Here is a 16,954-nt window from a genome sequence, read left to right as displayed (position 1 = left end):
AAGATAGAAATGAAAGGCTCATATACATGGGAAAGCAAAGCATGTTTGTTGAAATATGTTCAACAGAGTTGCCCTTTATAAGCAATTGTGGGGGTGTATCATTAAAAAAGGAGTAATGCCTTTTGAGAGGGACTCCAAATATTCTGGAAAAGTAATCAAACCAGAACAAAACAAAACAAAAAAAACCCCAGATTTAATTATTGTTGTTTTAATTGGCATAGTGTTGACTGATGGTCTGGAGACTAGAATGTGGAGTTGTGAACACAATGAAGTTTAAGGAATGAGACAAAGGAATTCCTCTAAAACCAGATTTAAATTACAACTTACATGGGAACTCAGCAGCTAGATTTTGTCTATTAACATTAATGCACATTATACCATCATCGCTAACAGTGCAACAAATTTTAACTAAATGATTATCCAATTTAAGTCAATAATAACAAGACCAAATGTAATAGCCAAGAGAGGAAGAAATTAAACATTTTACCTGACCCTAGAGGCAGATTTTATATATATACTTATTAATTTTAAGGCTTTTATTTGGCAGAAGTGTTGCAAGGGAATATACCCAGCCAAGCTGACCTTTTGCTCTGTTTTGTTTTTTGTTTTTTGATTGAGAGCTGAGGTTCAAATCCAGATGAGTTAAACCAAGGCTCTGTAAATAATTACCAGAGGCATTTGAAGTGGGAGAAGCCCATCTGATTAGAACAGAACACTCTATCAAACACAACACTGAGAGCGATGTCATCACTTAGGTGGCCAAGATTCTAGCTCAGTTTCTTTGTGAATTTAAATCCTTTAGGGTTTTATGCAGCATTGGTGATATAATGATTGTAGATGTTCAATTAGAAATGTACACAGTTAAAATGCGAATGTAGAAAGTAAGCAAAAGAGCCACACAAAAACTAAGGAGATCGACTCTGGTCTACTCCTGGGGATTATGAAAAAAAGAAAACCTGCCATTGTTTGTATCGAATATGAACTAAACCATTACTGTAAAGAGCATGTGTAAGCAAGCACACCATGTTTAAGAGCAATTTTCTGGCATGTGGTATATATTATGTGAGAGCATTGAAGATGACTCAAGTGTTTGAATGTAAGCAGTACTTTTTTCAGAGGAATCCTGGCTAGTGCCAATGGTACTTTAGGGGTTGAGAATTTGGCAGAGATTTGACGTTCTGACTATAACCTTATTCTCTCCATGGATTTATTTAAGCTATATATTTGATCCTGAGTGTAATGAAGCAGATTATTCAAATGGGGTTGATAGAAGAAAAAAAAAATCAACTTTAAATCAAATGCTCTGAATTTTTTAGATTTATAGATTACTTCCTATGAAGTAATAATAAAGTGAGTAACAACAATATCACAATTGCTCAATACTTCCATGTATTGCATCATGAATCCTTGTAACTGGAACTTGATCAGAGCAAAACAGCCAAGTCATACCCAGGGACATCAGAAAATAGTACTTTCCAAGTTTTGTTATATGACACCCTCTCCCTCACTGCTAATGTATTACTGACAATGTATGCTTCAGAGACTGGAATTTTTATATTTTCTGTATTTATCTATATCACCACGAGTTGTTCTAGCCCTTTACTTATATTAGCTTATTTAAGCTCTCTTAGGAAAAGAGATGTGATATGATGGGTGGTCCCTAAGCTAAGCTAGCTTCAGCTGGCTGAACTAAATTTAGACTCAAGTATGTTCTATCCCCACAACCCTATGCTGTTGACATGTGCAGAAGTGTAGAGAGAACATCCCTAACTCTTGCTGTGCACTTGGCAACAGTCAGTGAAGCTGGGTGAGTGGGAAAGAGGAAGCCATTGTGCATCAATAAATTCCTAGGCTGTACCAACAGTATGTAAGGGTAGATGAACAAATCTGGCTCTTCAGTGATCAGAGCAGAGTATTCCCTTGAAAACTGCCCTCACGGTTCAAAAGCCTGGAGGCCTGTAGCTACTGAATAACAGCCCAGCTACTACCATTTTCTGAAAAGGTCCAGAGTTTGGGTTAATAGTATCTTCAAAATAAATTGTGTCTACATGAGACTCTCTAGACTCAGTGCTAATAGAAACTCACCAAAAGGTTAATTAGATTGCCCCTCTTTTAAGTGTGTGATCTTGGGCAAGCCACTTAACCCAACTGAAACTCAATTTTCTCATTTATAAAGTGTGAGAGTTGGGCTAGTTGATCTATATTTTTCCATCAAGCTTTAAAATTAGGTAATTCTCATTAAAACACATGCAAAAATCTTCGGTACATTTTGAATAGCAGGACTGCTAGCAATGTCGAAAACAGCATGAACACCGGACCTAAATTCACCGCACAATCATGCCACTTTCAAATTCTCACCTGCTGTTTGAGAACTTCCATTTCTGTTTTCATCTCCTCATGGCTGCACTCCATTTCACACGTCCCCAAACAGTCTTCAGGAGATGAAGAACTTTCTAACTTCAAGGCATCCTGAAGAGCCTATGTTATAAGATAAGCACACTGTTGACCTAAGTGTTGCCACTTCATATGAATTTCTCTACAATTGTTACACTAATATCAAATGTACTCATAAGGTAGAATTTCACTTTTATTTATTTATTTATTTATTTATTTTGTCTTTTTGCTATTTCTTAGGCCGCTCCCACGGCATATGGAGATTCCCAGGTTAGGGGTCGAATCGGAGCTGTAGCCACCGGCCTACGCCAGAGCACAGCAATGCGGGATCCGAGCTGCGTCTGTGAAATACACCACAGCTCACAGCAACGCCGGATCCTTAACCCACTGAGCAAGGCCAGGGATCGAACCCGCAACCTCATGGTTCCCAGTCGGATTTGTTAACCACTGCGCCACGACGGGAACTCCAGAATTTCATTTTCAATGCCACTTTCATCACTGAATAACTTTCTTCTGATTTTCTAGCTTATATGCATTTTTTTTTTTCAGAATCTCTGTCTTTTCTTTTCTGCTTATGTTATTCAACTCATTGTTATTTGAGAAGGCCTTGATGCTAGAGCCCCCTCCACCTAGCCAACCATGAAAAAAAAAAACATCTATAGCCTTCTCTAGAGTCTCTGCTTCAGTCAAATATATGCTTTAGCAATAAAGCTCAAACTTTAGGGAGCATCATAATCACCAGGAGAGGTAACAAACATGCCCACCCCTGGGCATTGCCATCAAGGATCCTGAATCAGTGCATCTAGGGATAGGGTCTGAGAACCTGCGTTCCTCTAAAGCTGATGCTGCTGATCTCAGATGATATTTTGAGTAATATATTTCTGCTATATAGTCACCTCCCCAACAACAGAGAGGGAAATTCATAAATGGGAACCCATGCAGATTCACTATCCATTACATCCATACTCTTCTGCTCTGTACACCTTCAGCATACCATGCTCTGACCTAACCACAGTCATATTTATTCTCCAATAAAACATCGGTTAACCCACTATAGGGTGAAGAGAGTGCTCTGGTTTTTGACAACTTACAACTTGGTGTTTTCACCATGGGGTGAGGAAGTGAAGGAAATAACAGACACTTAGGTTTGCCACCACATCATCATCCTTACTCATGAGGCCATGGCACTCTCACATATATAATACTTTGTTAAGATTATATAAAAGACACTGTCTATTCTGAAGAGGTTTGGTACATGATGGGCTCAATAAAATGACTTTCAAAACTGTGACAGAACATATCTCATCCTGTTGTGGTCTCAGAGCCCACCCACAATATGACTACTTGCTTATTATCAAATGAGTCCTCTATACAAATAGAAAAGGTTCACTTTCAGAGCTCCAAAAATTCACTTCCTCTGTATTTCTTTAGTAGCTTCAATGATGTTCATTTGATGACACTATTAGTAATTCACTTACCTGCATTACTATACAATATTGTCATAAAAGTGGAAAAGAAAAGCAAGTTTATGGTCTTAAATTTATGTGTAGTTAGCTTAGAAATTTCCTTATAGATGTCTTAAAGGTCTATGGATACTGTCTAGCCTGATGTAAATATCATTTTTCAGGAAGTCATAAGAAAAACAAGAATGTTTTTCTTCCTCCAGGAATTACTAAACAGCAGAAGTTGTTTAATAATTTATGTTTTGTTAGAATTTGTTGCTAAGCTACATGGTTCTAGGAAGTATCATAATAATTGTATATTTTCAAAATGTGTCAGTAGTAGTAGCACAGAGAATCTAGGGTGGGGTGAGCCAAATAAGTTGAGACAGTCTAACATGTTGGGTCAATATTCTATAACTATGAATAGACTATTTTTATGGGTCTTATTATATTTGAATTTCCTGGTATACCTTTCAAGCTATTTAGATTTCTAGAAATTTTGCAAATGAGTCATAAATGAAAGGTGAGTCTAATCGACATTTATTTCAACTTGGGGTTTCCCAACTTCCTTGAACAAATACATGTAACCTATTCTAGAATAGCAATTTACCATCACCACAAATATATTAAACATATCTACTCATCTCACAAAGGTGAGATGTCAGACAAATCAATTTTGCCCACAGGGGTACTGGTTAACTAGACTTATGTAATTTCTCCCACTTTGGCTTCTCATCTGGAGTCTCATCAAGAACTTGATGAAAAGAATGCCCTTGGGTATCTCCTTCAACGAAAATAAGTATAACTGGGTACACTTAGTTGTACAAAAAGTTCTTGGCTGTTCTAATTTTTATAGACTTTATATCCTTGTGCATATATGACACAGAAATGAATTAGGGAATAGAAGAAAACTGATAAGTAAATAACATATCAAATAGGGAGAGATTTCAAAGATAATTTCAATTAATGTTAGTTCCTCTAATTCATTTGTAGAGGATTTCCAGCAGAGAATAAAAAGGGAAATTCATTTGCCCCGAATTTGTATCTCTGAACATTGGTTTTCTCTCTTAAAGGATAGCAAAATACATTGTTTATTAAGTCAGTCCCCAAATTTCCCATTTTCTCCCATATAACTTGCCCCACAACCAGATCAAATATAGAATCACCTTTGTAAAGCACCGTATCAACTGTACAGGCATGTACTTAATACCTTGGGGATTTGAACATCTCTGAACACTAGTTAACTGCAAGATGACTTAGTCCAAAATATAAGCATCAAGCATGTGTTTAATTACTCTTGTTTTAGAAGACAGCTAGTCACCTATTCTTGTTTTAGAAGACAATTTCTGTTACTTTGGTCAAAAAATTTAGCTTGAGAGATGAATATCTCTATTCAATCATGCAATGCAAGTATTCCTGTGGTCCACATATGACCTGGCTCTTGGAAAAGTCAGCAGCAAAGGACTTAATTTTTTCCTGAGCAAGTCAGTAATCCCTTCCCCCAGAAACTTAGGGTTTAGTTTAGTCCATAAAACCGCACACATACACACACACACATGAACACGCACACATGTCATCCTTTTGCAGCAATTCATGGGCAGCCCCTTTGAATAGTTAAGTTGGAGCAAAGGCATTAAATCACCAGCAGTTTCTTAATAGACCTCCCCCCTACTTCCTCATGTCCCACTGCTGGTGAGTTTTAGGCTTATTCCCAGGAAGATCACCATCTCAGCCTTGAGTTTGGCATTTAGCATATGCTTCCACATAGTCTACATCACACCCGGCAGCTCCACTGTGATGATTTTAAAGAGCAGCCTGTTTCCTCAGGAAACTTTTGTGGTTGACCAAGAGATATGTTACTGTTCACAAACACCCACTAGCTTTATGTGGTTTTTTGAACTACACACACACACACACACACACATACACACACACACACGAAGTTCTTACTCTCTTCTATAATGTCCTCTCATCTCTCTTTTTCATGACAATTCTTTGCAGGGACATGAATTCCCAAAACACTACCTAGCTAAATACTGTTGAACAAGGCAAGTGAGTGTGATCTGTAAAATTACAGAGACTCTGTGCAAGCCCCCTGGACTGTGAGCCAAACTGCATTGTAGATTTTGCTGTGTCTCAGGCAAGAAAGTGCTTTTTATACAGAGACTTCTCATCTGACCTCTCTAGCTTGAGCTGGCTTGATACCTTATTGAGGCGTTTTATTTCATATTCATAACGTTGCTTCTTCTGGTTTGCCAGAGCATTTTTTTCCTTCAACAGCTTATTTTCTTTCTTCAATTCATGTAATTCTTCGTTTAGGCTCTCCTTTTCCTTCTGAAGTAAAGAGCAAGAAAACAAAATCAAAATTAATAAAATTCAGATGAGATGAAATTGTAGATGATACTGTAGGTGATAATGCTTCTTAGATATAATAAAACAACAATATAAATAAAAATAGGACCTGCTAGATTTTTCACTTAACATTTCCATTTGAGCAATACTCTCTGGGTGGAGGTCAGAATAAGGATAGAAGAAATCTTTGTTACCCTAGTGGTGCTAAGTTTTGTGACCCCAGAAAAAGATAGAAAAATCCATTCCTCACTTTCCAGGGTCAAATGAATCTGCATAATAAGCTACTTGCCATGTACTGTTACAAGGTGGTGAATAAGTGATTCAGTAAAAGTACTTGAAAGTTCTGAAAAAACAAAAAGGGTCATCGCAACAAAAAATACCAAAGTCCAGTCCTGCATCATTCTGGACTAGAGAGAGGAAGAAGAGGATAAAATATCAGGCTAATAAAACCCTTCACTACAGATAATTATTCAGAATACTGTATTGTTGCAATTATTACTTTTAAAAAGTAGAGATGAGCTAGTGCAACTGCCATCACTCCTTCACATTTTAGATGACCTTCAAGGAATCCAGTGTTCTTAATAACTGAAGCAAGGTTGGTGGCTTAGATATTAATAAGCTCTGGGTTCAGACAATGTCTATCTCCTACTATTAATTTTATATTCTAGACAATAAGCTTTTTGTGGCGTAAACTGGATCTTAATGAGATTGTGATTTTAATCTAGTAAAATAAACATTCTGGAATTTAGGAAAACCAAGATGAGAAAATAGCTAATATATATGTTAAATGTATATTATTTTGATAATTAATATTTCTCAACACAATGGTTAGATTTAGGAAATCTACTTTAGGTGAGTGGCTTCCTTTAAAAATGAAAACTTTTTTTTTCTTTTTTTGGCTGCCCCGGGGCCCACGAAGATCTGGGCCAGGAATTAGATCCCAGACTCAGTCTAAGCCGCAGCTGCTGCTGCGTTGCAACTCTGGGTGGGGGTCCAACCCAGTCCCAGTGCTTCCAAGATGCCGCCAATCCCACTGCACCACAGTGGAAACTCCAAAAGTGAAAACATTTCTCTTTGGTTTATTTTAAATAGACTAGGCCTATTTCTACAGGTAGAAAACTTACCAGTCTTTTTCTACTTTAGTATGATGTTAGAGAAATTTATTTCAACTAGAAAATGGTCCTAAGGAAAAAATTGCCATGAGTCCTGTGCTGGGTGTACATGGAGCAGAAAGGGGCTCTTAAATGGCAGGAATCAAGTAGCTAAACTTTGTTTTCCTCAGACTTACTGTGCCAAAGATACCTTTAGTGAGGCAGGAAAACTGGACTGTCTTGTGCATCTTGTGACATTGGCTTAAGATTTGTTCACATTTTAAAATACAGCCAGTGCATTACAGTATCAGCCACCAGACTTGACCTGGGAAAATTTACACTTTCTGTTATCTCCTAACATACCTCAAAAAATGTGAAGTCATTTAGGTTCAAGGGCCTCCTCCCATTTTCTACAATATCCAGGAGGTTCCATAACTTAAAATAAACCGCGGGGAATCTATTTTCAGAGAAGCTGCCATCTCAGGGGAGGATGTAAGTGGGTCTTAGAACCTGGAGACTGGGTTCAAGTCCCATTTTCTTATGTATTACATTATCGACGTTGACAAAGCATCTAAACTCTACATCTCTGCCTTCTCATCTTTAAAATGGCAAAGGTAAGATTCTCCTCACAGATGGGCTGAGAATATTAAATGAGATGATGGTGAGATACTTTTTAAAAATGTTACTTTTTTAAGATGACAAAAGTAACACTTATTTGTAAAGCTCTCTGTAAGCTGAAAAGCAGCTGCAAAAACACAAGGTATTGTCATGTTATCAACACTGGTCATAAAACTAATCTATGTGAGTAAAAGCAAAAACGCAGAATGAATTTTCTCTTAGGCTGAAAGGCAATAGAAAGATATCCTCAAATCCCGGAATCAGTTCTCCCTGCGGGTGACGCCTGGAAAATTAAAGCTTGCCTGTTTGTGCAACAAAGGAGGAAGGGAGCAGGGCATCCCCTTCCTTTAGATTCTAGAGAAGCGGCCCTTATTTTTGGCTCGGGGGACTTGCGCAACCTGTACACCCTTGCACGTGGGTCCTGCTAGGCAGACAGTAAATCTGAATAAACGGTCGGCTTTCAACCGTCTGCAGGCGGAGCCCAGCCCGCTCCTGGGGGCGGGGCGGTGCCCCCCGAGCTCCGCCCACCTCCTCACGCAGCTTGTCCCAGGTCTGGTCGCTCCGTGCGCCGCTCTCTCTCAAACTTGGCTGCCGCTCTTTCTCCAGCGTGCCCAGGACTTTTTCTGCTGCATCCAATTTCGTTTTCAGCTCTGCGACCTGAGAAAGTGGTTCACAGGCAGTTGCAGGCACCTGGTCTGAGGTCCATATAACCCTTGAGTTTATTGGCGCCTTAAGCACCCTGGACAGAACGGCCTACCTCTAGGCGTCCCCTACGGAGGCTCTACTTCCCGCCGCCCCAAACCATTACTAGGACATGTGCATTTAAAAAGAAGCTTCCCCCACAGATAAAAGCCAACACTAAAACAGCCTTCAGCGCTTCCCTCCTTTCTCAAACCACCTTCGAGGGAATAAATCTTTGGGCCTCAGAGGGTCTTCTAAGCTTGTCATTCTATTTTCAAGTCTCAATGTGTGCCAGGCCTAAGCTGAAAAGGACAGCGCGGGTCAGGGGATAAATGAATATGCCTACATCACAGAAAAACAGACATGGCCTTGCCCGCTCAGTAACCTGTAGCACTAGACCTGCTACCAAATGCCAACTGTCCGAGACAGAAGCCTTAGGAACAGGCACTTAATCAAGAATGGGGATTGTGCCGCTCATTGTTAACCCTAGTCTTCAAGCACCTGAAAGCCATTCAGGAAGGAAATTTAAACATTCTCTCTGGGATCATGTTCTTGGAGACCCCCAAACTGCTCCAGATTGAATAGTACAAGATGGGTGACCATGGCCAGGTGTAGTGGGAACACTATCCTGCTCTTGCTAAATGTAATACTTCTGAGTATCAAAATGGGGAAGAAAAGACCAATACTGCTGTATTACTCACTTGTGGTCACGTTTCTTAATTCTGAATTATCTAGGGGGAATTACTTTTTTTCTCTCTTTTGAATGTGGAGTGATTTTAAATTATGTTGACTTTCAGCCATTAAAATATATTTTCTCCAAAAAAATTTCTCTCTCACTGAAACCAGTTTATGTTATAGAGAACATGCTTTGGAGAAAAGAGAGGATAGCCCCACTTCCCCTTACACTGTTAACACTGTTTCTTTACCTATGGAGAATAGCTTCATGCTTTAAAGAATTGGAGAGCTAGCCTTGAACAACACAGTATGAACTTCAAAGCCATCTCTCACCTCACATTATCACCTTGTGTTTTTATGGCTGCTTGTAACAAAGCCAAGGCCAGGATACTCTGCGAGCTGTGATAATTGCGCATAAGAACACTGGAGACATCACTAGAGGCTATTTTTAGTACCTTTCTTTTGCCATGCTCAAGACAATTCACTGATACTGTTCCTTCCTTAGTTTTCAGCACCAAGAGGCCAATGATGAACCTGGCACCCTCCCCTTTATCATTTTTCAACAGATGGCTGGCTATTCACAAATTTCCTGTAGTTGAAATCAATGAGAATCTTCACAGAACTGGCTCCCCCAGATTACTGATTTAAAGCAAATACCAGACAGATGTTTACCTTTCTTTCATATAACTCTTTCATATTTCTAAATTGCTGATCCCATTGCTGGTTAACTTCCAGGAGCTGAAATGATTAAAAGTTAGTAAATCAACAAAGGATTTCTGCCCATTTGGAAATTTAGCCAAAATAAAATCATTTTTCGAGGTTACTAAGATTTTTGAAGCCGTGTGTGAAGACAGTATTCCTTCCACTAAATTCTGGTAGATCTGGGATGATTTATTTATTTATTTATTTATTTATTTATTTATTTATTTTGTCTTTTGTCTTTTTTTTTGTTGTTCTTGTTGTTGTTGTTGCTATTTCTTGGGCCGCTCCCGCAGCATATGGAGGTTCCCAGGCTAGGGGTTGAACAGGCTAGGGGTTGAATCAGAGCTGTAGCCACCGGCCTACGCCAGAGCCACAGCAACGCGGGATCCGAGCCGCGTCTGCAACCTACACCACAGCTCACGGCAACGCCGGATCGTTAACCCACTGAGCAAGGGCAGGGACCGAACCCGCAACCTCATGGTTCCTAGTCAGATTTGTTAACCACTGTGCCACGACGGGAATTCCCTAGATCTGGGATGATTTAATTGAACACCCTGCACTCTTTCATACTTGGTTCACATATGAAAAACTATTAAGTTTTAGATATACCTTGACTAGTCAGCTGAGCAGTTAATTAGCAACTTTTAACTTTGCTTAGTTATATGAATATTCATCTTTGTTTAAGCCAACCAGAATCTGGTAAAAATTTTAAGTATTAATGGTTTTCTGATCTATTAATATATGAAGGGTCTTTTTTAAACCTCTTTATGTTTTTCTGTATGTTTACATTGATTATTTTAATGAAATATTTCTTCTAGTTTTTTAAAAGCAGAATATATATTTAAAAATTCTAAGCTCTATTAATGGATAATGATTTACTTGCAATAATGTGTTTTTTAAAGTCAGCACATGATTTGTTATACTCACCAAGTGGATAATATCAGCTTTTTGAAAACATAGATTTTAAGGAAGAATAGTTAATAATAATATTTAGAAATAATTCAGGCTGCAAACAACTTGAAAGTTTTAAAAATATGTGCTAAGTAGATTAAAAAGAACAAACCTATGATCTGTTCTTAGTTTTCTTTAAGGGAAGTTTACAACTTGCCACATTTAGAGAAATTCCAACACCTATCCATATGGGACAGACATTAAGAAGATAGTCACAATGAAATTCCAACACCTATCCATATGGGACAGACATTAAGAAGATAGTCAGCAAGACTTTCTCTTAATTAAAAAACAAAATATCTAATCCAGAGTGGCAGTTACTAGATAGCTCTTATGCTGGAAATAGATATGACTGTTTAGTATAAGACTATATTTTATTATTATATAAAGATCTCTGATCTGTTGTCATTTTAGGGACATTTCTATGCTATGGTAACATCACTCTGCTATAGTTCAGTAATTTTCCAGATGGGCACAATATTTTATATAGTATCAAAGAAGGGTAAAAGGTATGGTAGAAAAAAAGATGAAGGCTGTGATACAGAAAATGATTTAGAAAAGAAATTACAAAATTGGTAACATAGTGCTAAAATTGTTAACTTTCTTCACCTCTTCTGTCAAGGAGAAAAGAGAGGTTCGAATACTTATTAAACTGAGAAAAACAGAACTCAAGATAATATCCATCAGATTCCCAATAACACTTTAGAAACAAGCTGTTTGAAATGATAATGCTCCTTAACCCCAATTGGTGGGATGCCCAACTCATGATGTCATAGCACCTAAGTCAACCACACAACAAAGCCTCTGACAATTTGAGTTTTAGGGTGTGTCAATTTGCAGGGCATAAAAGGCACAGATGATAAATTCAACTAGTGCATGTGGAAGAAACATTTTCAGTTTTGAAAAAAAAATAAGATTATAATTACTGGATTTATGACTTTGTCATTTTTTAAAAATCATTTGCTCAAACACCAAGAGACCGAGTAAGAGATATATGGGTGAATATTTCAAGAAAGAAATATTTGCCCTCAAAATAATGCAGTCAAGTATCCTAGAGGAAAAGTACTGTGACCCAGGAACAAAAGTAAAAGGTGCTAGGTGACACACTATTTTATTTTCAGCAATAATCCATGGCACATGTTGCTTTAACTGCTATTTCAAAATTACCTCTTTTCTCTGTTTTTCCAGGGACCGTATCTTTTGTTCAAGAGAATTTAAATTCTTTCTTCTAGACGATTGAGCACACTTAAAAAAGGAAAAAAAAAAAAAGAGTGAATCAAAATAGTCTATGAAATAAACAGGAGAAATGCTGTCCTTCACAAACTCTCATGTGATTTATAAAGATATTTTAGGAGTTCCCGTCGTGGCGCAGTGGTTAACGAATCCGACTAGGAACCATGAGGTTGCGGGTTCTGTCCCTGCCCTTGCTCAGTGGGTTAACAATCCGGCGTTGCTGTGAGCTGTGGTGTAGGTCGCAGACGCAGCTGGGATCCTGCGTTGCTGTGGCTCTGGCATAGGCTGGCAGCTATAGCTCCGATTCGACCCCTAGCCTGGGAACCTCCATATGCCGCGAGAGCGGCCCACAAAATAGCAAAAAGACCAAAAAAAAAAAAAAAGATATTTTAGCAGTAATAATCCTCACACTGTAGTCCTCCATAGAGACCTGTTGATAAATAAGCTTTATATTTTAGATTCCTTTATATGAATGAAGTACCAAAATAATTCTGTAATAAGTTACAAATGTATCTATAGAATAGGCATGCAAGATATTAGGATTTTATGAATTTGGAGTTCTTTCTTTTTCCAAAAAATGAATATTCCGAGTATAATGTGTATAGAAATCAGGTAAGTTTCATGGGCACATGTTAGGTATTTACCCAGTAAACATCTCTAAAAAATCATTTTTATAGATGTGCCATGATCTGAAGCGTGGCCTCTGGCAAAAGTCAGAAGAGTGATAGAATCATCAAGAAAAAAAGACCAATTACAGTTAAATGGCAAAAAACTGATTCTGAAATAATAGTACAATAAACTAGCTACCTCAGTGACCATCATATGCTTATGTTACAGAGGTGGGTATAGATGATCTGGTATTGTGTACTTTTAACCAGCTCTTTGTATAAAGCCCCTAGGTTACAAATTTAGATTAACAATAAATCACTGGCACAGTGAAAATTAATCATCCTTTTCAGTTTTCTTAAAGAAAGTACAAAGGCTCTGCCTGCCATCTGTCTAAATCGACCACCAACAAAGTTCACTTAAGTATTGTTTGTTCTAACTCAATAGTCTTATAATCATCTCATGGCTGAGTCATATAAGTAATAAATAAAATGAAGATAGCCCCTGAATCTGCTATTCAGTTTCAGGCTCAATTGTTATTGTGGACAATGAACTTGCTTAAGGGTATTCATGAACAATTAAGAACTATTTTCAAAACATGTTGGCCTTTGCCAGAAATATTACAGGAAATGTTGTTTTGCAATCATCAAGGGATTTCAAGGACTTTTTTCATTAGAAATTATTTATGAAACTACTTTTTTTTCTTTTTTTTTTTTTTTCAGGGCCACACTCACGGCATATGGAGGTTCCCAGGGTAGGGGTCGAATCAGAGCTACAGCTGCTGGCCTATGCCAGAGCCACAGCAATGCAGGATCGGAGCCATGTCTGCGACGGACACCACAGCTCATAGCAATGCCAGATCCTTAACCCAATGAGCAAGGCCAGGGATCTGACCTGCAATCTCTTGGTTCCTAGTCAAATTAATTTCTGCTGTACCACAACGGGAAATCCTATAAAACTATTTTCCTATCTTTTCTCTAATTACCTTTGTCTCACTCAATGCTTTAGTGTTTGATGATATTTTACATTTTCATAGATGCTGTTTTTAGTTTTCTTAGCCACTTCTTATTCAGACCCATGTATAAGTAAGACTGCATTTAACAAAAAACATTCTTCTGTAGGTCCACAAAATCAGAATGATTTTACCTGCTTCTGACCTCAAGCTGGTTTGGCCCAGGGTTAGAAGCGACATCACTTTCCAGATGACAGGTATATTAGGTCCTGCAATTGACCTTTCTCTTTTTTTAGGAAGACTTCCCAGGGACTGGATTTATGCTGGATCAGAGCAGATGAAATATAGGCATCTTTGATTTGGAAAATGCTGCGAGCCAACCTTAGTGTGTCCTGGGTGGGAGGAGCAAAGCAGAGGTGCAGGGAAACTGGATTCTAGACTAGTGGTTCTCAACCCAGGAATGCATCAGAGTCACCCTGGGAGCTTGCCAAACATGGGGCACCCTGACATTGATCAAAATTTTTAATAGACCTTACCTTTTATAGCAGTTTTAGGTTTCCAGCCAAATTGAGTGGAAAGTATAAAGATTTCTCTTATACCTGTACATGTAGGCTTCCCCAGTTATTGGCATTCCTCCACCAGGTTGGCATATTTATTAACAGATGAGCTGACAGTGACACATCATCACCCAAATTCACAGTTTACATTAGGGTTCCCTCTCGCTGTTGTACATTCTATAGATTTAGATGAATGTGTAATGACATTATCTATCAGTATAATATCATGCCCAGTAGTTTCACTGTTCTAAAAATCCTGTGTTCCATGTGTTCCACCTATTTATCCCACCTCTATTTTTAAAACATTTCACACACAGGTTGTCATGATTCATTCTAAAGTTCAAGTTTCTTTCACTGCAAACTATGCTTGGGAACATGGATTTGGGGTCCTCAAAAAGTCTTTTTGTGTGTGTATGATATAGACAAAAGAAAAAAGAAAAAAAATCTGTGTCCAGCAAACATTTGTATGACCCTGCCTTCTGGGAATCTAGATTAAGAGTAATCAGATAGTATACACTTTTTTCCATATATAATTTTCTCTAGAAAAAATTATGAAATATTTTGACACTGGATTTTTTTTATACATAAGAGTTATTTATAAATGACTCTATAAAAATTATAAAATAATTTAGTTAAAATACTAAATCTGAGGGAGAGCGAGCACAGCAACAGGTATGGTTTATAAGCCATAAGTTTATCACTAGAGACTTCTTTAACGATTAATCATCATTCAGTTCATATGTCTTAGGTGTGTATTAAAATGAAAAAAGATCAATTAAGTAAACAGTTTGGTCGAAACTTTTCACTTGTATTTGCTTTGCTTGCCAGTTTCTGATGAAGCATTAGAAAGATTTTTAGTCACACTAGTTCTTCTAAGTCCCATTTAGAGAATAGCAATTATTCCCTATAAAATGTAATCTGTGTTCAAAGTATTTGGGCCTTGCTTTCTCATTTCCCCTAATATCCAGACCAACTTCTAAGATATTCAAGTTCTGACATTGCTAAATTAAACACCTAAATGGACAAAAGAATCTGTTTCCTATTACATCTTAGTTATCTTTAAGAAAAACTTTAAGAAAACACATTCATTCAATTAGTAAGTCTGGTACACTAACCAATAACAGAACAAAAACTATGGTATTAATTGCATGTCTATAAATGTTTTACCCTAGGTACTCTATTGCTATAATAGATTGTATTTCTAACCACACCAACATAATATTTTTAAATTTACATTAAACCTGATTCCTTTAAATCAAGAGCAAAGTATGAAACACAGAATTGAAAAGCTGAAAGGACAGGATTTGATTTCTCATTTTGTAGAAGAAGAAATGCACTTCAGAGAAGCCATAGGAAATGCAACGATAACCTAGATATTTTTCCTTGTTGAATAACATTGTTGAAAAATTTAGAGCAGATCTTAGCTAAAGAAAACAAACTAGCCATTTCTACTCTTATTAATCATTGCATTAGCAATGCTGCCCAAGCTTCACATGGTCCATTGATACCCTAGAAATGTGTTCTTACCTCTGCATGCTCTGTAGAACTTTCTGCACCACTCATTCTACTTGTGCTCGGGACAAAATGTGCCACAGAAGCCGTTTTTCCTGGAGTCTTGGAGAACCAAAAGAAAAAAACAAAGAAAATGCCTCTTACGTTGTCTTTTAAAGTGAGAGCAAATACACATAACTTTAAAAATACTGCACAAATAGTTAACTCATGATAGAAAATAATAGTAACAGTTTTTCACTAAAACGTACAGAAGTAACTCTGTATGTGAATTACACAGAGTAAGGTTATAAACACAGCAACTACGATTTTAACTTTTCTTCTCTACCAGCTAGGGATTTCCCAGGATGTCTCAAGTAGGCAGGCTGTGACTAACACACAAGGCAGATTAGCCTTGCCTTGGTATGTAAATTGTCATTCTTCCTTTACTGGCAGTTTCTCCCACTAGAGGAGGAAGTTACCACAGAAAGCCTGGGCAAACCAAGTCTTTCCTCAGCAGCCTAACTGCCAAAACTTCATTGTGTTTCCCAGGGCGGTTAGGTAACTGTTGACTTTTTGACAACTCGGTTATTTGCTTCCCTAAAGGCAGGATTTTCTGGCAATGCCTTATACATGTCATTTTAGCTATTTGGAATTTAATGAGTCATACATAATTCTGTAAGTGATACTAATTCTTATGGAATTGAAAGAGAAAAGAATTCATTACAAAGATATTGGGTATTGTTTGTAAAGCTAATCTACATTTCAGAAAGTTTATAAACTTGGTTCTCAAGCTTAAGACTATCTTTTCCATAGGTCATGCACAAATCATTTTTGCACTAACATCTAGCTTTAATGAGTTGAATTGTCATTTTACAGGGCATTGAGGTAATGGAGCACTTGATAGTTACTCAGATTAAAGCATGAAAAACAAATGCTTGAAGCTATACACTTGGGCTAAGACAGAGCAGAAGACCCCCTTCTGGACTTGGAGGAGAGAGAGCAAAAAGAAAAGGCAAGAATATGAAAGGAAAGAATGTGTTGATGAAAGGAGAAAAGAAAGTTTACAGTAAATCACTTAATTTACATTTTTCTTTAGACCACCGCCCCCAGTTGATATCCACAATTTAAGTAGGATAAATTGTACATCCCCCCCCCCAATTAAAATCCTTTAAAAGGGAATGAATGGGTGGCCAAGATTTGACCTTCCTT

At 37.6% G+C, this 16,954-nt stretch overlaps 1 protein-coding gene across 1 annotated transcript in view; it reads right to left on the bottom strand.

Annotated features, from left to right (window-relative positions):
* The window catches only part of TNIP3 (TNFAIP3 interacting protein 3), an 86,210-nt gene that overhangs the window by 17,603 nt on the left and 51,653 nt on the right, over window positions 1-16,954 (bottom strand). Inside the window, exons 5-10 of the mRNA XM_047798140.1 lie at window positions 15,782-15,868; window positions 12,074-12,151; window positions 9,926-9,991; window positions 8,426-8,554; window positions 6,042-6,170; window positions 2,359-2,478 (exon numbers count right to left, since the gene is read on the bottom strand). Of these exons, the coding sequence (XP_047654096.1) occupies window positions 2,359-2,478; window positions 6,042-6,170; window positions 8,426-8,554; window positions 9,926-9,991; window positions 12,074-12,151; window positions 15,782-15,868 (609 nt within the window). The remainder of the gene's footprint in view (window positions 1-2,358; window positions 2,479-6,041; window positions 6,171-8,425; window positions 8,555-9,925; window positions 9,992-12,073; window positions 12,152-15,781; window positions 15,869-16,954) is intronic.

Source organism: Phacochoerus africanus, chromosome 10 (genome assembly GCF_016906955.1).
Source record: "Phacochoerus africanus isolate WHEZ1 chromosome 10, ROS_Pafr_v1, whole genome shotgun sequence".
Lineage (NCBI taxonomy): Eukaryota > Metazoa > Chordata > Mammalia > Artiodactyla > Suidae > Phacochoerus > Phacochoerus africanus.
Note: the sequence above shows the minus strand (reverse complement) of the source record. Positions and strands in the feature narration are given on the sequence as shown.